Here is a 22,012-nt window from a genome sequence, read left to right on the forward strand (position 1 = left end):
TTGGCGAATGTGAGAAACGCCGACGTTCCTTTGGACGGGGTGGGGTTCTGTGAGTCGATAGTAAACTCAGCTCACAATTCACAAAGAACATGTTGAAAGTAAACGGCAGATTGTCTACGACTGTGACACGAAACCACAGATCGCAGGCTGGATCAGGACGTAAACACTTGATTCTGTCCGGTAAATTTGCTTTCTTTTCGCTGAAAAGTTGGATGTTACCAGATGTGTTCCACTTTGGGGTTTAATAATCAGTGTTTCCTTCCTACTCAAATCAACGCCTTTAGTGATACCACAGGGTCTTTCCTTCAATTTACCAAGAAACGTTGCCCGTACCAGACCATATAGGTCGGCACAACATTGTGGGCCGTAGAGCCCTTACTATGCTATACTGTTCTATGTTCTATACCGCGCTGCCGTGATAAAAATGTCAAGTAGACAACTCTTCATATTTCGATTAAAATATGGATTCGGAATTGGTTGCAGATAAGTGATATTTGCCGGTAGAGTATAGGATGTCACAGAACTCGGTGAGGCGACTCTTTCTACCAATTTTCTGTGGGAAAGAAAAGCGTAAACACGAATCCTTTAGGCCCAGAATTAGACCATTCAATCCATCGAGTTAGCTTCGCCATTTCATCATGACTGATTTACTATCCTTTACAACCCCGTTCTCTTGCCTTTCTCCGTAACCTTTGACACCCCTACTAAACAAGAACCTATCAACCTCTGCTTTAAATACACTCAATGGCTTGGCCTCCACCGCCGTCAGTGGCGATGATTTTTACTGATTCAACACCCTCTAGCCAAAGAAATTCCTCCTCACCTTTGTTCTAAAGGGACATCCGTCTATACTGAGTCTTAGACTCTCCCAGTATAAGAAACATTCTCTCTACGTCAACACTATCTAGCCCTTTCAGTATTTGATAGGTTTCAATGAGCTTCCCCCTCGTTCTGCTAAACTCCTGCAAGTAAAAGCACCGTCAAACGTTCCTCATACAGTAACCCTTTCATTCTCAGAATCATTCTCACCAACCTCCTTGAGACCCCTTTCAATACCGGCACATCTCTTCTTACATAAGGGGCCCAAAATTGCTCACAATACTCGAAGTGCAGTCTGACCAATGCTGGACAGAGCTCAGTATTACATTCTTGCCTTTATATTCTAGTCCACTTGCCTTCCTTACCACTGACTCAATCTGCAATCTAATTAATCTTCCATCCTTGCTAGTGTGGACATATTGTCCATATGGGGGAAATGTCTAGTGTTGGTAATTTGCATAAAATAAAACAGACAATGCTGGATACATCCGAAGGAGCGGGCAGCATATGTACTGAGAGGAAGGGTTAACAATTGAGGCCAATGACTTTTCAGCAATGTAATAGCCATTAGGTAGAACAATGATCTACCCAGATTAGCTTAAAATGGTGAGTTCTGGGTCTGTTTCAGAGGTTGAAAAGCAAAGTTACAAGTCAACACCCAATGATTGAAACCCCTGGGTCAACATGTCCGGAGGTCAGAGGCCCGATGTCTCCAGGCCAGGTACTGGAGGTTGGAGACCAAAAGGAAGCCTGCCTTGGGAATGGAGGTGTGTGTGTGTGTGTGTGTGTGTGTGTGTGTGTGTGTGTGTGTGTGTGTGTGTGTGTGTGTGTGTGTGTGTGTGTGTGTGTCTATGTGTGTGTGAGAGAGAGAGACAGAAAGAGAGAAGGTCAGTGGATTTTAGGAAGGAAGAGAGATAGGGGGTTTGTTTTGTTGTTTTGTTCATTTGCTGTTGTTGCTGCATGTGTTGTTGTGCTGAACATTGTGGGCATGCTGTGCTGGCTGACACCAGAATGTGTGGTGACACTTGAAGGCTTCCCCCATTACATCCTTGGGTTATGTTTGTAGTTAATGTGAACAGATTTTACTGTATGCACATGTGATATATAAATAGACCTGAGTCCAAATTAAAGACCATTTTCAAGAATGACCCAATAGCTGTTTAGCTATGATAAGAAAGACTGGATTGTGTTGCAAGTTAGAGACAGAAAAAATAGCTTATAATGTGTTCTGCAATGAGCTACTTGAGATTATTTGCACACTTGGATTCTTTGTGATCCTCTAGGCAATCAAGTCTGTATGTTTAGTTAGTATCACACTACAATAAAAAATAAACATTTTCATTGAAACTCGAGGGATGAATGAGTAATAAATAAACATTTTCAAGACAGCAAAGTGGTCTGAAAATGTGGATGATTTATATTATTTCTGTTGTTCAGAAAAACTAGGGCTAGGGGTGAAACGATCATTTTCTAAAATCTAGAGCCGGGTATTTTGAGACTGGCCAATAAATACTTTTATCTACCAAAGGAGGTGGAGTTTTGGAACTTGCTTCATCAATCAGTAAGTGATGCTGCGTCAACTAATAATTTTAAATTTTGAAGGTGAAAATTTCATTTTATTCATTTGTCACGCTGGCAAGACCAGCATTTCCTGCCCATCACTAATTGCCACTGAGAAGATAGTGGTGGGCTGCTTTGTTGAACTACTGCAGTCTATCTGGTGAAGGCAGTCTCACAATGCTGCTGGGAAGGGAGCTCCAGGACCTGGACTTAGGGTTGATGATATAGTTCTGAATGAGGCTGCTGTGTTACTTGGAGGAGAACCTGCAGATCCTGATGTTTCCATGTGCCTGCTGACTTCATCCTCTTAGAGCAGCCAAGGTAAAGTGCTACAATACATTTTATAGATGAAATGCTCTGCAGCCACTGCATACTTGTAGTGGAGGGAATAAATGCTTGAATGGACGGGGAACCAATCAAGTGTATGGCTTGTTCCTATATGTCATCAAAGGCCACGGTGTTGGAGCTGCACTCATCCAGGCATGGAGTGAGTAATCCTTCACGTTCATGATTCGTGAATTGTAGATGGCAGAAATTGTAATGTGAGGAGGTGAGTCACTCACCACAGGATACCAAATCTCCCACCTGCTCTTGTGGAAGTGGTATTTATATGTAGCTATTTAAACAGCATAGCTACAAGAGCAGGTTAGAGAGTCAAACTAGCCTGGTGTCTTTCCCTGTGCTATGGGTATCTTCACAGGAGTAAATCTGTGTCATACATCACTCCAACCTTCTCTTTGTGATTTTACAACATATTGAAAACTTGGATTTCTTCTAACAGAACTTAATCATTCTTCTCTTTTTATATTATGTAATTGGAGAATGGATATAGTTGACTTAAATTTACATTTAAAGTAATTTTTTACCATGCCGTGAAATGAAACAGTCAAGCTAGGTAGTAAGCAAATGGCATTCATGTGCTCAGTGTCCACATATGTTGTAAGAAAGCATGAGTTCAGATCTGATGACCACAAAATAAGCAGCTCAATGGAATACAGGATTTTAAAAGAAGGCTAAAAGAGAAGTTGACATTGAAATGTTGACACCTTTTCATCTAGGACCAACTGGGAGTCAAATCCTTGACAACTCCCAGAACCAGCAATATATCAGCAGACAGAAGGAATGGAGCCAAGATCAGTGAATCTTTCAACAGAAGTAATTAAAGTATTGACAAATTGTAATACTACAATTTCATACCACTGATGAAGAGAAAAGATTTTTGTTCTCACTTATCATTTTCCTACTTCAGGGTGAATATTTCTGAAGAATCAAAACTGAATTCAATATGTTGTGAAATCTGTAGTTTTGCAGCAGCTGTACAGTGCAATACATAATAAGATACTATAATTTCAATAAAAAAGATATAAAATTAGTGGAGCAAAAAGAAAGAGAAAAATATATTAATGAAGTAGTGTGCATGGGTTCATTGTCCATTCGGAAATTTGATGGCAGAGGGGAAGAAGCTGTTCCTAAAATGCTGAGTGTGTGCCTTCACACTCTTGTAAACCCCCCCTCCCCCCCCCTTGCCTTTAATGGTAGCAATGAGAACAGGGCATGTCCTGGATGATAGGGCCCTTAATGATGGATGCGGTCTTTTTGGCCTTTTGAAGATGTCCAAGATGCAGGGGAAGCTGGTGCCCTTGATGGAGCTGGCAGAGTTTGCAACTTCCTGTAGCTTTTATTCTGATTCTGTGAAGTGTCCTCTCCATACCAGATGGTGACTCAACCAGTTAGAATGCTCTCCATAACACAGCTGTAGAAATTTGCTGGTCTTTGGTGACATTCCACATCTCCTGAAACTCCTAATGAAATAACCATAAGTCAAGATTTTGGAACTTGTTTAGTAGTACTGAGGGTATGATAGTGTTGATCACTGAGCTGTAATCAATAAACAGAAGACTGGTATAGATATTGCTATTACCCAGCTGACCTAAGGCCCAGTGGAGAACCAATGTGTTTGTATCCACTGTGGACCTTTTGTGGTAATAGGCAAATTGCAGTGGGTCCAGATCCTTGCTTATGCAAGAGATAATTTTGGCCATGACCAATCTCTCAAAGCAGTAGCCTTTGTGCAGCTCACCCTGCTCTTCTTGGGCACTGGTATGATTGTTGTCCTTCTGAAGCAGGCCGGGACCTCTGGTTACAGCAGCCAGAGATTGGAAATGATGTGCTGGAACTTTGCCGCTAGTTGGGTGTCACAGGTTTTCAGTGTCCTACCAGGTTCACAATCAGGACCTGATGTCTTACGAATGATCACCCTCTTGAAAGATGTTCTGACGTCCGCCTCCAAGACAGAGATCACAGCATCACTAGATGCTGTAGGGATCCGCACGACTATAGTTTTATTCTCCCTTTCAAAGCGTACATAAAAGGCATTGAGCTCATCTGGGAGTAATGCACCACAGCCATTTATGATGTATTATAATGTATTTATTCGCTTTGTAGAATGTATTAGCCTGTAAACAACCTGAGCTGACGTGCCTCTGCTTCCTTCTCTAGCCTCAATATTTGTTTCGCTTTTAGTCTTCCGTAGTTCGTACCTGGACTTCTTGTATAGTTTTGGATCACCGGTCTTGAATGTCATAGCTGTTGGTTGGGATATGTCTGGTATGTTCTTGAAGGCACACACACACCCACACAAGTACTGATGAAGTCGGTGAAAATTGTGGCATATTCATTCGGATTCGAAGATGGATCTCTGAAGATTTCCAGTCCACCGTTTCAAAGCAGTCCTGTAAGCACTCTCTCTCGCACCCCCCCCCCGCCCCCCCGCTTTGACCATATCTCCGTGGTTCTCAGCACTGGGGCTCTGACCCTCAGAAACTTTCCCTACGGCGGGAGTAGATGCACAGCCAGGTAATCGGACTTGCCAAAGTGCAGGCCTGCGATGGCACAGTAAGCGTTCTTAATGAACATGTAAAATATGCTAACGGCTTTTTTTTTGGTGGCCGAGAAATAAACATCAATCTGAGATGAAGAGGAACCTAAATGCTGTCTGAAGCTTACCCGCAGGGAAAGGGGTCCGACATGGTGAACTTCCAACAGAATACGTTCGATAACCTGCGTTGTCATCAACATCGCTCTCTGGCCGACGGTGAAATCGGATCAGTACGTTTTAAAATATCTTAAATTGTTGGCAGCTATTGTTTTAATACCATTAAGTGTCAATTTGTGTGGACAAACAAAACTAACTGATCGCATCCACTTTGGTGTCAGACTGAATCATTGGTCTCTCTCTCTCTCTTTCTCCATCTGTCGCCCTCTTTGTCTGAGGCTCGCCCGTTGGTCGGGGTCGACCAGGAATGTTGCGTGACTGCTGCCTACGTGATCTTCTTCCATAGCGTACGCAGGCACGCTGGGGCAGTACGATAAGGAGAGCGACCTGATGCACTCGACTCCCTCTATCCAGGCAGCTGATCCAAACGAACGGCAGAGACCGATACAGTTTGGCCCCAGCTGCGTCGAAGGTGTTGTCAGTCATCGTTGAACTCGGCGTAGGGCTGCCTTGGGGACTCCAGCTCCGGATTTTCCCCAGGGTTTACTCCCTAAGTCTTCCCCATGAGTGGGTATAGCCTCAAGGCAGCGGAAGTTTGAGTCCCTTCTCGTTGATCAACTGTCCCATCCGCCGGAAGCAACTGGTTTTATGTTGCCAGTAACCTGTCTTTGCCCCTTCTTCTGTCAGTAGAAATGGTTCCGCCGGTTAAACCACACATGAAGGTCGGAAGTTGTACTTGGTTGTCAGAACTATTTGAGGCGCACCCCATTGGGAACATTTAATAGATAGTGGAAGCTTATCCTCACTGCCACCTCCGGCTATGACAACCCTAACGAACCAATTGATCTCTACACAAACTCTAATCTCACGTCGCTCACGCGAACGCAATACGTAAAATGGTGAGCTTAGTTTTATTCTGCTCTTACTGTAGCGTGTTTTCTAGCACACGCAGCCATCGTTATAGGATATGATATAGGGGATCTTAATCAAAAGTAAATCGCTTCGCTAAATCCCAACACGCAGTTGTACCATGTACGTAGGGCCTCGGGTCCGGGTGAAAAAGAATTCGGGGGGTTCCGGGAGATCTCACCCTGCCAATGCACTTTAAAACATCCACTGTCAGCCCTTGCCTTACTCCTTAAGAGATAAAACAAACTCTTCGCTGACAAATAGTAAACGACTTGTAAACCTGTCATAACACTCATTTTTTCACTTACTATATTTATCCGCGGAATGATATCATCTCCATTGCTAACTACCACTGAATAGAGAAGGTAATTCGCAATGCATCATGTTGGTGGGTATGGAGTCATGTTTAGTCTCGACTCCACAAGGAGAACAGATCTTTTTTGTTAAAGATGTATTAAATACATTTTATTTTTATTTACAATTCTGCAATTTTAGGAGCTCCATTACTGTTATTAACTTGATTTTAGATTGCAAAATTATTTAATGAGCTGAATTCAAATTCGCCATTTAGTCCTTACGATGCCGGACCAATTTCTGGACCATTGTTTATTAGTTCACCCAGCCGTCTTGGACTCAGCCATGCCGCTGAATCCAGGAGGGGGTGTCGAGAGGGTGGTTCTGGACCTGTAGATCCATTCACGCACACACTGTTCCTTTCTGAGCAGTGGGGTATCCTCATCACCCCACTGACTGACTGAAAGGAACCATCATCATTCTATGGGGTGGATAGCCAGAGAGAGAGAGAGTCCACTATGCTACCGTACCCAGTCTATGGCCAATACATGTAAAGTATAACATATCCATGGGCTTTTCCTTTCTTGGATTTCTGGATCAAGTGCCTTGTCGATTAATCTTTAAACCCTGTAAAATGCAAACTTTCCCGCGCTTTGGCCTGTTATATGCGACACTGTTATTTGTCCGAGCACTCAGTACCCAGCTACAGAATTCAGTCGCTGTTAATAGCTTGTTTCTCCTTTGGTATTTATAATAGCTAAGTTGCAATACTTGTGTCATGAAATTATTTAAAATAGTATATGAATATTGTAGAATGAATATACGTTTTCTTCTTTGCTGGGGCGGGACACGATCCAGCGTTCACTAATTGTGATTTTATGTCTGGCATGAAGCCCACTGGAGACAAATGGCGGATGAATTAATTATTTTCATCCACCGGCTGTTATATCTGGTCAGCATAACTATTTATATCTTTGCGAATGGCTGGTCAGGATAAAACCAAAATGACCCAAAACCATGTTTCAGGATGTAATCCTTAAAACAAAAAAAAAATGACTTTAGCTACCGCAGGACATATTTTGTGAAATTGTTGTTGAACTGTTTGAAAAAGGGCGGCAAATCTCTACATTTCTTATCGACAGAAATGCAGATTTTTAGCCTTTTTGAGTTTACTACCTCTGCATTGTATCCTGTTCGGATTTGCAAACGGATCCAATGCCCTCTCCAGTGTAGCTTGTCAGTTCTGCCGGCGGCAGAGGCCGCGGTCGGTGAAATATGATTCAAATATTAGGTGAATCTCCGCCAGTTCTGAGGGCGCTCCGTGCCACCGCACAGCGATGCAGCGCCACCTGCCCGTATCTGCAAAACCGTGCGCACCAGCCAATGTGCCGTTGTCCCGTTCTCACCGCATCTTCATTCAAATCCACGGTGGAAGGAAGCTCAGATGAATTGCAATATTTGTTCTGCGCATTTTCATATTAAAATATAATCAATGTTTTACCGTATGAAGAAATAAAATTTAAATATAAATTTTATGTAGTATTTTATACTTACATTAAACATCACAATCTATTATCACGTTATCAATAGCAATAAACAATTCCAGTTTGCTTTTCTCAGGAAACAATCGGTTGTGATGATATAAACTGTATTTGCACCTGTTTCTGCCTTTCTGAGGATGTGCCTGGAAACTCAATTCAAAGTTCCTAGTCTGACGAATTGAATGGCTTGTTTTAATCGACGAGGTTTCATGAGTGGTCCCGCCGCTGGGTGATTCAAACAACCTCCTGTAAGCACGAGAAAATTTTATTGCTCAACTGTACAGCCACCTCGCCGCGGAGAACGGAGAGGGTGTGTGAATTTAAACTAAATGCAGGATGTTCCAGGCTCTCTGAAACGTTCGATTGACCCCCCCCCCCAAAGATGGCTTGCTTGCTCTTACTTTACCTCCACTCCACAGTGTACCTTCTACCACAGAGCGAACTCAGAGCATCTGCCATGCTGAAAAGACACCCATCAATCTGGGGAACTGCCAGTGCCGTAAGTTAGACGTGCCGCGCCTTTGAGATAAATATGTATCCCGTAATGTGTCAGAGTCTGGCTTAGCGAGCACCGAAAGGGGCGTATTATATTTATTTTTTGTTAAATTATTTCGCTAGTGGATGCATTTAGCCTTTGAACTGAATACATAAAAGACTAGCCTGGGCACTGTTGTTCAACCGCATCCGCGAATACAGTTAATGTGTATCCAATTGTGGTCGTTAATGTTAAAAATATGCAGAAGTTCTGAAACGGCAGTGGTTGTTTGGTGCGTCCGAGTTCATTTCTCCAGCACACTTGGCCCAATATGCACAGCGAAACCTAGGGTGAGCGCGAAGGATGGATAACGTTTCTCCGACCCTCATAATCAATTTAGACTTATGTAAGCAATATTTCTGAAGTCACCATTTTTCATGCCAGGCTTCCCCTCGGCTGCTGATCATTGCACTTAGTGGCAACCTGCATCCCCCTCTCTAAAAGTGGAGGGTAAAGGGGGGGGGGGTACCAAGATCATTATCCTCCTGAAAAGCTGCATACTAATCGGCTAGATCTATGCATCAGCAAGTTGGGCATGGTTTCTTGCCAGTACTGTACTGGAAAGGGTCCATTCTGTCAGTGAATGGGCTCGTTTCACGGGCGTTGATGCACTCAATGGTGCATCAGTCTCGGGATGAGAGCGGACGGGCCACTCGCCGCTATTCTCTCATTTATTAGTTTCGGGGCAAGAAACCTCGCGATTTGGGAAGCATAGCTAGAGGGGGTACGCCACAATGCGATTATACCCCATTAGTTTCTCGGCTCTTTAAGGCGCGGCGTGTCACCAGGAGAGTTTATTTTGGATTCGCCAATCAGGACCAGAGCCCCCAGAAAGTCTTTCAGTCCTTTCCTACAATTCGATGTATTTTAAATAAACCGAACCTTAAATAACGACGCCAGCGGTGCAGAATTTGCCCACCATTTTGATTTACAGGTTCTCTGCCACACTTACTCAGCCCCAGGGTGGTTTCTACTCAAGCGTCCTGCAGCTCACTGAGAGGCTGCTGACGTCCCGCTTTATTTTTCGGCTCTCTGAATTCACGGTCCTCGGTGCGGCTTCTTTAAGCCTCTCAGATTCTCCCCCTGCCAGTGTTTAAACAGAAAAAGATTGAATTGGTGGTTGGGGGAGGGGAAGGAAGAGAGAGAGGGGGTTTGGGAGAGAGGGAGATAGAGATTGGAAGAGAGAGAGAGAGAGATTGAAGGAGAGAGAGAGCGAGAGAATGCAAACTGCTGTTGTAGTCGAAATTAGTCCGAATCCTTGAACAATAATTTCGTGTGTGCTCCTTAAGGACGAGGGTAACTGGTTCTCTTTCTTTATTATAAAAAAAAAGGAAAGACGACGTTGAACTGCCATCATCTCCGCTTTGAACAGTGTTCATTTGGCGCAGGGGAGACTGAGCATGGTGTTAGCAAGATTTAAGTGAATAAGATTAAAAGGAGGAATGGTGCGACGCTGCCGGCTGCATCCTCCCGTCTCTCTGGAGATCAAACGGGAAAATGCTGGAGACTCCATGCACAGCGGGGCACTGAGTTCGTGGGCAATTACTGCAAAGCACTGAGTGGCGATAGCATCAGAGGAGCAGATCGACGTGGCTTTATTGGGCAATGGATCTAATCTCCAGTCAAGTATCTGTGGAGGCACAGCATCTGTGTCTGCCTATCTGAACGCTCCGATCGTAAAAATGCCGTTGGTGACCCAGTGAACAGGATGATATTATAGGCACTGCTGATTTCTCGGGATCGGCGAAGTCCCGTCCATTGCTTCGAACTCATCCCACGGAAGGAACCGAATCCATGAAATCCGATTTCCCCCCCGAGACTACACGGGAGAAGTGAATGCGCGCACCCGGTTTGTGCCGGCGCATCCTCCACACACTCCTCGAAGCTCGCTCCAGTCACCTGTGAGTCCTCAAAGCTCATCCCATGACGTAAAAGGAAAATAAGGAATCTGATCGGGAGACAAGTGATTTTCCGATGCATTCGAGCATCCCAAATGTGCTGGTGCATTGGCTGAAAGCGGAAACCTCCAAAGGTCCCCGCAGCCTGCAGTGAGCTAAAGGCAGACTTTTCTCACAACCATCATTGAGAAGGCAGAGACAGGGAGCGAGGAAAAGAGAGAGCAGGAAGAGCGAGCTGCATTTTAAATATTCACTTACATTCCTATCACGTCGGCATTTTCCTCAGACTCTCCAACAGCGGGAGTGAAGACAGCTCCAGCAAATCTTCAATACTTTTCACTTCTTCCACTAAAATCAACCGCAGAGGGTGAGTGAACTGCTTTATTACGGACTTCGCTCACGGTCTAAAGCTGCTAAAAGCCCGTTTTAATCCGCGGTAGGATGTTTAGGGACGTTTTTTGGAGGCGTTGGTATAATGGAATATTTTTGGGATTGTACCTGCCTTTTAAGATCGTTAAAATAGCTTTATGTAAATAGCGCCTTTGCCTGTTCTCACCTCGCCCTCACACTTAATCAATTATCTCAATATGACCAGTAGAATTTCTATTTCTGAACTTTCCTTCCCATTGTCCTCATTTTCTGGTCCTTGTAATTAACCTTTTGATTTTATGTATTGAGCTGTCATTGCTCTACGGCTCTCGATAGGGGATTTTTTTTTCGCTCTCTCGTTTTAAATCCAGAACTTGTTCAACTATAGGTCGTCCAAAGAGGATGAAAGCCATTTATTATCCGGAAACGCTTCGCCTTAATCTTGGGAGATTATTATAAGGAAATTCATCAACTGGAAACGATGCAATGCCATCGTTATGCGCAGAGTCCTGTTTTTTTTTATTTTCTCTAATTAAATCCAATGAAATGGACATTAAACAGACAGCATCTATAATTGCAAATACATTTGAACCCTTTGAAGAACGATCACGATTGACAATCTGTTACAAATTTATCTGCAAATTTCGCTACGTGGTTAATCAGTGAGGTTACGATCGTTTTGGTACGACATTATTCTACATTTGCTCTTTCTTATTTGCTCAGTCTTTCCACCCATAAGGTGATAGTGGTGAAATGTTCGAGTAATTTCTGAACCACAAAATTAATAGATGTTGTCCTGTCCAGTATCCGAGAAATCGAGTTTCCACACATTCTATGGTTGTGTTCGGCACTCTATTTTGGAAAGTGCAAATGATTGGATTATATTTTAAAATATCAGAGTACTGTTTATATAAGGGGAGAATAGGGCAACAAAAAAGGATTCTGTGCCCACTGAGCACAAATAAGTCCATATATCTCCACCTTAGTTAGCCTAAACGTTTTGATATAGTTTCTGTCATTGGAAACAGTCACCGATTAAAAAAAATGTAAAATCATTGAGCAATGAGGGAGAACTATTAATCAATCCAAAATCAGCAGCAATACTGCAGAAACACCGCCGTTATCACAAGCACTTCAGATGCTGTCAAATTCCAGGACATTACTAATATATTTGTGTTTTGTATTGCTTTATTGGTATTTCTGTAAGTGTATAATATGTGTAGAGCTCTTTAATATGAGTTAGTGGGAGGTACGAAAACTGTATGTTTTGCCATTCTTTCTATATTGGCAAGGTTGTGTCCAAATTGCTAGCGCGCACACGTTTGTTCACGGGAATTTTAAAGTCTAATTCATTTTCTACGTGTCTTCTGTATGCAGTCTTTACATCTCGAGGAGGTCCCATACGGCAATCGCAAGAGCTGCTGTACCTCCAGCCACACAGAAAAAAAATAAGGATGTTCTGGATAACTCTTTTAAGCACAATAACTTTAGGATGGAGTACGACGATTCCACTGATGGAGGACTCCAAAGAGTTTAATGAACCTTGCATGGAGCCATGCTACTGCGAGGAAAAGGAGAGTTTTTTACATATACACTGTGAAAGTAAAGGTTTTACAAACCTTAGTCAGATTACTGAGTCATGGAAAAGACCATTTAAACTCTACTTGCAAAGGAACTCTATGAGGAAACTCTATGCTAACAGTTTTCTTTTTCTAACCAACGCAGTATCGATTAACCTTGGAAACAATGCTTTGCAGGACATTCAAGCAGGTGCCTTTAATGGCATGAAACTTCTAAAACGTTTATACTTGCACGAAAACAAGCTGGAGGTTTTCAGAAATGATACCTTCTTGGGGTTGGAGAGCTTGGAATATCTACAGGCTGATTACAACGTGCTCAAAAGGATAGACGGAGGTGCATTTAGGAATTTCAATAAGCTGAAGGTGTTGATTATCAATGACAACTTGATACCGCTGCTTCCTTTCAATCTCTTCAGGATGGTTTCATTAACGCACATAGATCTGCGTGGTAACCGTTTAAAGACGCTGCCTTACATTGGGACGCTGGAATATATTGGCAGAAGCCTAATGGAGATTCAACTGGAGGAGAACCCTTGGAACTGTACCTGTGATATTATGCCATTAAAGACCTGGTTAGAAAGCATACCGTATACAGTTCTAGTAGGTGAAATCACTTGCGAGACTCCATTCCATCTGCATGGCAAGGACCTGAGAGAAATCAGAAGCAGTGAATTGTGTCCACTTTCTAACGTGGAAGTGGAAGTCAGCTTGGGGGTTCCACAACTTGCTTCCAATAATGACAATGTGTGGCCTACCAAACCTTCCTCCATGTCTTTATCTGTTACTTATACAGCTTCTTCGGCTGAATATAAGGCATCGGGAAAATTACCAAAATCAACCAAGACCCCGAAGACTTTAAAAGCACAGCCAACTCTACGCAGCTTTCATTCAGGTCAAAATCAACCCGTTATTGCTGGCTACCAGACCAGACCACCAATTCCTATCATTTGTCCCGCTAAATGCGCTTGCAGTCTGCACATAAACGATTTGGGGTTGACCGTACAGTGCAAAGCTAAAGGGATTGAAAACATGTCTGAACTCATACCAAGGCCGTTGAATGCTAGGAAGTTGTACTTAACCGGAAACTTAATTCAAAAAATCTATAGGTCAGATTTCTGGAACTTCTCCAGTTTAGATCTACTACATCTGGGAAACAATGGTATTTCCTACATACAAGACGGTGCTTTCATGAATCTTCCAAATTTAAAAATCCTTTACCTGAACAACAACACCATCGAACGCCTCACTCCAGGCATGTTCAGAGGGCTACAAAGTTTGCAATACCTATATTTTGAATACAACGTTATACGAGAAATCCAGCCAGCGGCTTTCAGCCTGACGCCTAATCTCCAGCTATTGTTTCTGAACAATAATCGCCTACGGACTCTTCCAAACGATGCTTTCACGGGCACCTCTCTGGCCCGACTCAGCCTAAGGAGCAACCACTTTTTGTACCTACCAGTGAGCGGAGTGCTCGAACACTTGGACTCCATTGTGCAGATCGATCTGAACAACAATCCCTGGGATTGTTCCTGCGATCTAATGGCACTGAAGCAGTGGGTGGAAAAGATCAGCACGGTTATAATGGTTGGTGATGTGCTCTGTAAGACACCTGAGTTTCTGAGCGGGCAGGATCTGAAGAAGGTGGACTCTGAGATATTATGTCCCGAATTAAAGCATGCCGCCGCTTCTCCAGCTCTGCCTGGCTCAGGTGCGAGTGGCAATGTGATTTCCACAGCGACGGGGTTTGGATTCTCTTCACAAGGTGGCGCCATTCCCCTTTCAGTCCTTATTCTGAGCCTCCTGATTATTTTCATTTCCGCCGTATTTATTGCAGCTGGACTCTTCGCTTTTGTGCTCAGGAGACGCAAGAAATCGCCCTTTAGCAGAAGGCAGGACGTGGATTTGACTGGTGTGCAAATGCAGTGCAGGATCTTCGAGGACAGAACTGCCAACTCACCCGAGAAAGCAGCCAGCCATGTCTATGACTACATTCCCCATCCTGTCACTCAGATGTGCAACAACCCTATCTATAAACCACGCGAGGGAGAGATAGAGGAGGAATTCTCAGAGACTCAGGAAAACAACGCAAATTACAAAGCCCTGGAGAAGGACAAGGAATGGAAAATGTCGCTTTCCAATAGCAACCTTAACACAATAGTTACAATCAACCAGACGAACGATTTTGCCAGTTTTCCGGAAAATGGGGTGATTTACCCCAGCGTGCTGGAAAGAGAAAGGCCAGCTCACACCGTTGGTTTTGTAGACTGCCTCTATGGCACTGTGCCCAAGTTAAAAGAGCTGCATGTCCACCCTCCTGGCATGCAATATCCTGATTTACAGCAAGATGCCAGGTTTAAAGAAACGATTCTTTTTGGCTCCTCTGGCCGAGGTTATCCTGACCAAACCCAAAGCGAATACCTCGAGTTAAGGGCCAAACTTCAAACTAAACCAGACTACCTCGAAGTCCTAGAGAAGTCGACGTATCGATTTTAGTTATTACATCAACAGAAATTGAACCCAAACATCGCATGTTTAGAAGGTAAAGGGAAATAATTCACCACCCCCTCATTAGGTTGCTTTGGACGAAAGGCCATATTCAAATCATACTCAATGAAGTGCCTTTGCAGACTTTAGCCAGCAATGATATCAGTCATATTTTTTTATGGAAACGAAATCTGACTGTGCCGTCTATAATAATTTCGAGGCCTGGTTATCGATCGCCATATAAATAACCCCATTCATTACTGGCAGAAACTTTGTTCACTTTATTTGGTAGGAAATAATGGCTCTTTTTCTCTCTTGCTCTCTCGTCTAAGTAAATGCCGAGGGCATATTCTGTGAAACATTCGACTGCAGTCTTGCTGCATGTGTGAAACTGCCGGGGTGTGACTTGCTCAAACGACAAGACGTAAACTTGGTAATTAAAATGACTGCAACGCTTTATCGTTCAGTGTTATTTAATTTTTTTATATATATTATATATATAAATATATATTATACTCGAGAGGAATATAAAGACTACGATGCATCTAAGGATTTCAATTTGTCAATATGACGCGAAGATTTTATTATAAACACGCACTTTCTTAAAAAAGCTCGTCAATGTTGATGCTTAAACCACTAACAGCTTTGTAAGAAGCACTTTTAATGTTTTCTCTCTCACACACAGACACACACACACGCATACAAATATACACACAAACAAAGATTACAAAATGTGCATATTTATTCTGTAATTTCCGTGAACGATCAATGTAAAGTTAATAATGTTAACTCAATGTAGTGACTGCGTCTGGTAAAGCTTTCATAATAAAAGGTGTTCAAACTATGCAGTGACATGTAGACATTGTGTATTAGTAGATTATAGCCGGGTTAAACGGACAAAGAATGCTTCAGAACCAGCTACATTTTAATTTATAAACGATGCTTCCCCGAATCTAAGAATATTGTTGCATAATTTAAATCCAGTCTTATACTTTGTCTTGTAACGGGTCGCTTCTACCCCTTCCCGGTATCTATAATTAGAAATGTTGCTGGGAAACAATCTATTCCCCCTGAGGTGACACGAATAGTTACTGAAATTTCAAGCACAGGTTAGATAAAATGTTTCAAATGCAGTCCAGCTTTCAGCTTTGCAGCAAGCTTAGGCTGACTAAAATTTAGACCGGGGCATTCTGTTTCTATCAGATTGTGGATATGGTGAAGATGGCCAAAACAAGATGCCGAATTTTAATGTGAATACAATTTTCCTTGATAAACTGTAAGTAATGCTTAAAATAAACAATTCGATTCAGTAAATGTCACATCTTCATCTTATATAGTTGAATATTATTGTGTCAAAACAAATGCAAAGGAAGCATCAGCTGTGAATTTTGGACGATTTTAAGGGATGCACTGTATTCCTGATGTCCTTAGTTATAGAAACTGGCTTTGAAGAATGTAGAGCAATAACAACATAAACATCCCCTGCTAGTTAGCCGGTTGTAATCTGTTGGAAAGGATAGCTGCAATGGGAGCCAATTGCTAACTGTAAGTGTTGTAGCAGTTGGCAGGAAAGGAACGTGCTAACTCCAGCAGAGGGCATCGTGTTTCAGACATAACGATTTGATGCAACGACTGCATGTAATAATGCAAAATGTAATCATTTGATGCATCTTGACGCCTGACTCTTTTTCGAAGCAAATTGCTGACGCATTTCCATTCTCTCCCTGATGAGTTATGATCTAAATGTGAAATTATTTTCTAGTGCCACTCCAACTTGAAAATTTGCTGCTCCCTAATGGCAGATTTACTAAACGAATCTGAACTTCTGGCTTATTTGTAAATCCACTAGTCAGACTATATTTTAAATATTTTACTGCAATTTTCGGTATTATATTTTTGAGAGTTCAGCACTGTGCTGGCCAACAGGGATTTCACAGTTGCGTTGAAATTAACGCGCAGTTGTAATCTTAATCTTTTAGTTCTGTTTTTGCTGCAGGCATTTTGTACACTGGTGAACATTAATCAGTTTCTAAGGACCAGGACCAAAATACTTCGGATATTGTTTTGAGATTTATTATTTTATAAATCCTATTACACCACTGAGTACTAAACTGTGTAATACCTACGAGTTTATCTTTAGCATCAGCAGCGACGCTGAAAACGAACTTGCGATTTGCTTCTCTACCATCATAATGATGATACTGACACCTTCTTCTATGCTGTACTGTTGTTCCTAACGCTGCTTACTGCAACCACTGAACTATGGATTTTCAAATGAAATGTACCTGCCTGAAAGGCTACGTCTTGTGTGTGCTGATGACTGTTCTGTTTGATTTCAGCACTTTCTACATTATGTGACCTGTGCTTTGAACAACGGCACGATTTGTTTAGCAGTTACAGGTTGACTCTTCTGCTGTGGGTTGTGTTTCCTACAATGGTGCCGTAACTCCTCACAGCTTCTCCTGTTGACATTGTTAGAAGTGTAGAAAACACTGTTTGTTAATCTTTTTATATGCACAAAACGTCCTCTCAGAGAAAAGACAAGGCTGCTTTATTCTTCTTACCGTCTTTACTCTATACAGGGACTAAAGCGGGGGAGTTAGTTTGACATTCGCATGAAGAAAAATCTTTTTTTGACATTTAGAGATAACATATTTCATTCCTTGTAAGTGTTAAAAAGTGCACAGAAATCTCTGCCCATTGAGATGATCACACCCTACTGTCAGTTATTGTGAACATCATTGGTGCTGGCCTGGATGGAGGAGAAGGAGATGGAAGAGAAATATGGGTGTGTATATTAAGGTAATATTATTTTAACATTTAATTTATTGTGGGGGCTTTTCAGGCAAGATGCAGGCATGATGGTGTTTTTTTTTGGCTGCTGGGTTTAGAAGCAGTGTCAAAGTCTGAAAGTAAGGAGTTGACCACTCAGGACAGAATAGAAAGATGTCTCCTGTCAGTGAGCAGTGAACCTTTGGTATTCTACAGTATTTAAAAGGGATGTGGAGGCTGAGTCACTAAATATATTCAGGAAAAGTGATTGACAGATTTTATCTTAAAAAGGGATTCAGGAAACATTGTGTAGTCCAGATAGATGTCACTGAGGGAATACATTGGCCATGATCTTACCTGAGTGGCAGAGCTGCATGTGGGATTGTGGCATGCTTCTGATTTGTATGTTCATAAGGTGGCAATGCTCTACCCAGTCATAGTGGAGGTAATAGGTGATAGGTCCTTCTCAATCAAATTTGGTGATCCCCACTCTCCTGACTGCTTTGGATGACTGCGAACCAGAATCTGAATCAGATTTAATATCCCTGGCATATGTTGGAAGTCTGTTGTTTTGCAGCAACAGTACTTTGCAATATATTATAATAAAAAAACTATGAATTACAATAAGAAATATATTTTAGAAATAAAATAAATAAGAAGTGCAAAAACAGAAAAGAAACATATATTGAAGTAGTGTACATGGGTTTATTGTCCATTCAGAAATCTGATGGTGGAAGGGAAGAAGCTGTTCCTAAAGTGTTGAGTGTGTGCCTTCTGGCTCCTGTATTTCCTCCTTGATGGTAGCAATGGCAAGAGGGCATGTCCTGAGTGATGGGAGACCTTAATGATCCTTGCTATCTTTTTGAAGCATCCTCTTTTGAAGATGTCCCTGATGCTGGGGGGTGGGGAGCTGGTGAAAATGATGGAGCTGGATGAATTTACAGGTTTCTGCAGTTTTACCGATGTTGTGCAGTTCCTTCTTCATAACAGGTGGCGATGCAACCAGTTAGAATGCTCTCCATGATACATCTGTCGAAATTTGCTGGAGTTTATGATGTCATACCAAGTCTCCTCATACCCCTGATGAATCATGTACATTATTTGTATGTAACTATTTTCTGTGCACTATATATTTCTGAGAAAAATGCCCTTATTTTAATTGAGTTCTTGCACTCTGTTCCTTTCCATCTTTAAGTTGACCTCAATTTTTAAATACATCAACTTTTCAGTGCAATAGACTATTTGCTTTGTCATATCTTCACCTCGATTTGATTGGCTGATACTGCTATAATTAGTTTTCTCAGCCTCACTGGTAAAAAAAAGTAACTTCTAGAGCTATCAAGTGTCTTCAAGATTAGTCAGAAGATTGCTGGTGTACCTTAAACCCTTGAATCTTACTGGGTAATGAGATGCAGCTAGAAAGTTCTTGAGTAATTCAGAAACCAAAACAAAATCTGAGAAGTGGGGTTAGACTGATTGTTTTCTTCAGTCAGCATGACAAAGTTGAATGAATGGATTTCTCCACAACGACAAACTTTCAAGATTTTTTTTACGTAGTAATTCAGTGCAGTTATGCTTGAATTTGTGGTGGTGAAAGATATTAGAAAAACCATGCACAAACATCAAAATGCAGTCTTTTAAGTCATGAATAATTAGATTATTATTCTTCTTCTATATCTCAATCTATGCATAAAATAGTATTCAATGTTGTAGCATTAATAATGAATAGATGGAAATTAATTGTTTGTACTTTGGTCACAAATGTAATTAAATCGTGTGAAGTGTTACCACAGAACCATATACTTCAAATGTTTTCCACTTACTGGAGTGGGTAGAAATCATCAGTTAATATACTTAGTAGACAAAAATACTTGCATTAATGCATTAGAAGCAGCATATTTATCAAATATAGGTATGAAAGGTTTCTGTTTTACAGTATCGTAGAGGACCCCATTCATTAAATTCAGCTATCGTGATGCAAATTATGCACTATAGATGCCCAGTTTTGAAAAACGGTTTCAGCCTGAATCATTATTTTTTATTCATTTCCTTAGATGTTGCCTGACCTGCTGTGTTCCACCATCACTGAGTGTGTGTTGCTTTGGATTTACAGCATCTGCAGAATTTCTTGTGTTTACCTTATGGATTTACATTGAAAAATGATGAAAGTTCAGGATGAAGTGAATAGCCACATTCTGGCTTCAATGCCCGACAATGTTTATTCCCTTTTTTATTTAACACACAGTTGCAAGAAAAAGTTTGTGAACCATTTGCAATTCCCATAAGACCATAAGATATAGAAGCAGAATTAGGCCATTTGGCCCATCCGGTCTGCTCTGTCATTTCATCATGGCTGTTTCAATTTTCCTCTCAGCCCCAGTTTCCTGCCTTTTCCCTGTATCCATTTTTGCCCTGACCAATCAAAAATCTATCTGGTCTTAGACTCTCCCACTATTGGAAACATCCTCTCCACATCCACTCTATCAAGGCCTTTCACTATTTGATAGGTTTCAATAAGGTCACCCCTTATTCTTCTGAATTCCAGTAAATACAGGCCCAGAGCCATAAAATGCTCTTCAAATGACAAGCCGTTCAAGCCTGGAATATTTTTTCTGAACCTCCATTTTCCTGAATCTCCAGTTTCAGTACATCCTTTCAAAGGTAAGCAACTCAAAACTGCTCTGGACACTTCGAGTGATGTCTCACTAGTGCTTTATAAAGTCTCAGCATTACCAACTTGCTTTTATATTCTAGTCCTCTTGAAATGAATGCTAACGTTGCTTTTGCCTTCCTCACCACAGACTCAACCTGCAAATTAGCCTTTAGGGAACCCTGCACAAGGACTCCCAAATCTCTTTGCAGTTCAGTTTTTTGTATTTTCTCCCCATTTAGAAAATAGTCAACCCTTTCATTTCTTCTACCGAAGTGCATTACCATAGACTTCCCAACACTGTATTCCGCCTGCCATTTCTTTGCCCATTCACCTAATCTGTCTTAGTCCTTCTGTAGCCTCTCTAATTCCTCAAAACTACCTGCTCCTCCACCTAGCTTCATATTGTCTACAAACTTTACAACAAAGCCATCAATTTTATCATCCAAATCATTGATATATAACATAAAAAGAACCAGTCTCAACACAGTCCCCTGTGGAACACTGCTAATCAGTGGCAGCCAACCAGAAAATACTACCTTTATTCTCACTCTTTGCCTCCTGCCGATTAGCCGCTGTTTTATCCTTGCCTGAATCTTTCCTGTAATACTATGGGCTCATAGCTTGTTAAGCAGCCTCCTGTGTGGCACCTTGTCAAAGGCCCTCTGAAAATCCAAGTACACAACATCAACCAATTCTCCTTTGTCTATCATGTTTGTTATTTTTCAAAGAATTCCAACGGATTTATCAGGCAGGATTTTCCTTTGAGGAAACTATGCTGTGTTTCTAAGTACACTAAAACCACACCCTTAATAATAGACTACAACATCTTCCCAACAACTGATGTCAGACTAACTGGCCTATAGTTTTCTTTCTTCCCTTCTTGAAGAAGAGTGGAGTGGCGCTTGCAATTTTGCAGTCTTCCTGAGCCATTCCAGAGTCTAGTGATTCTTGAAAGATCATTACTATTGCCTCCACAATCTCTTCAGCCACCTCTTTCAGAGCCCTAGGTTGTACACCATATGTCTGCGTGACTTGTCTACCTTCACACATTTCAGTTTCCTTAAAACCTTCTCTCTATTTATGGTAACTTCATACACTTCATGATCCCTAACATGTGGAATTTCTACCATACTGCTAACGTCTTCCACAGTGAAGACTAATAAAAAATACTTATTCAGTTCATTGACCATTTCGTAGTCCCCCACTACTGTCACTCCAACATCGTTTTCCACCCTTATGAGATCCACTCTTGCCTCTCTTTTACACTTTATGTATCTGAAGAAACTTTTGGTATCACCTTTAATGTTATTGACTAGTTTACTTTTGTATTGCATCTTAACCTTCTTAATGACCTTTTTAGTGGCCTTCAGTTGGTTTTTAAAAGCTTCCCAATCCTCTAACTTTCCATTAATTTTTGCTCCATTATAGGCTTTCTCTTTGGCTTTTATGTTGGCTTTGACTTCTCTTGTTAGCCACGGTTCTGTCACCTTTCCGTTGGAATACTTCTTCCTCTTTGTGGTGTATATATCCTGTGCATTCTTAATTGCTTTCAGAAATTCCAGCCATTGCTGCTCTGTTGTCATTCCTGCCAGTGTTCTTT

At 41.7% G+C, this 22,012-nt stretch overlaps 1 protein-coding gene across 1 annotated transcript; it reads left to right on the forward strand.

Annotated features, from left to right (window-relative positions):
* The first annotated feature begins 10,838 nt into the window (after positions 1 to 10,838).
* slitrk3a (SLIT and NTRK-like family, member 3a) lies at positions 10,839 to 15,088 on the forward strand. Its single transcript, XM_072254591.1, has 2 exons — positions 10,839 to 10,918; positions 12,298 to 15,088. The coding sequence occupies exon 2, from the start codon at positions 12,375 to 12,377 to the stop codon at positions 14,994 to 14,996; it is 2,622 nt and encodes an 873-aa protein (XP_072110692.1). The 5' UTR covers positions 10,839 to 10,918; positions 12,298 to 12,374; the 3' UTR covers positions 14,997 to 15,088.
* The last annotated feature ends 6,924 nt before the right edge of the window (positions 15,089 to 22,012 follow it).

Source organism: Mobula birostris, chromosome 4, assembly GCF_030028105.1.
Source record: "Mobula birostris isolate sMobBir1 chromosome 4, sMobBir1.hap1, whole genome shotgun sequence".
NCBI classification, from domain to species: Eukaryota; Metazoa; Chordata; class Chondrichthyes; order Myliobatiformes; family Myliobatidae; genus Mobula; species Mobula birostris.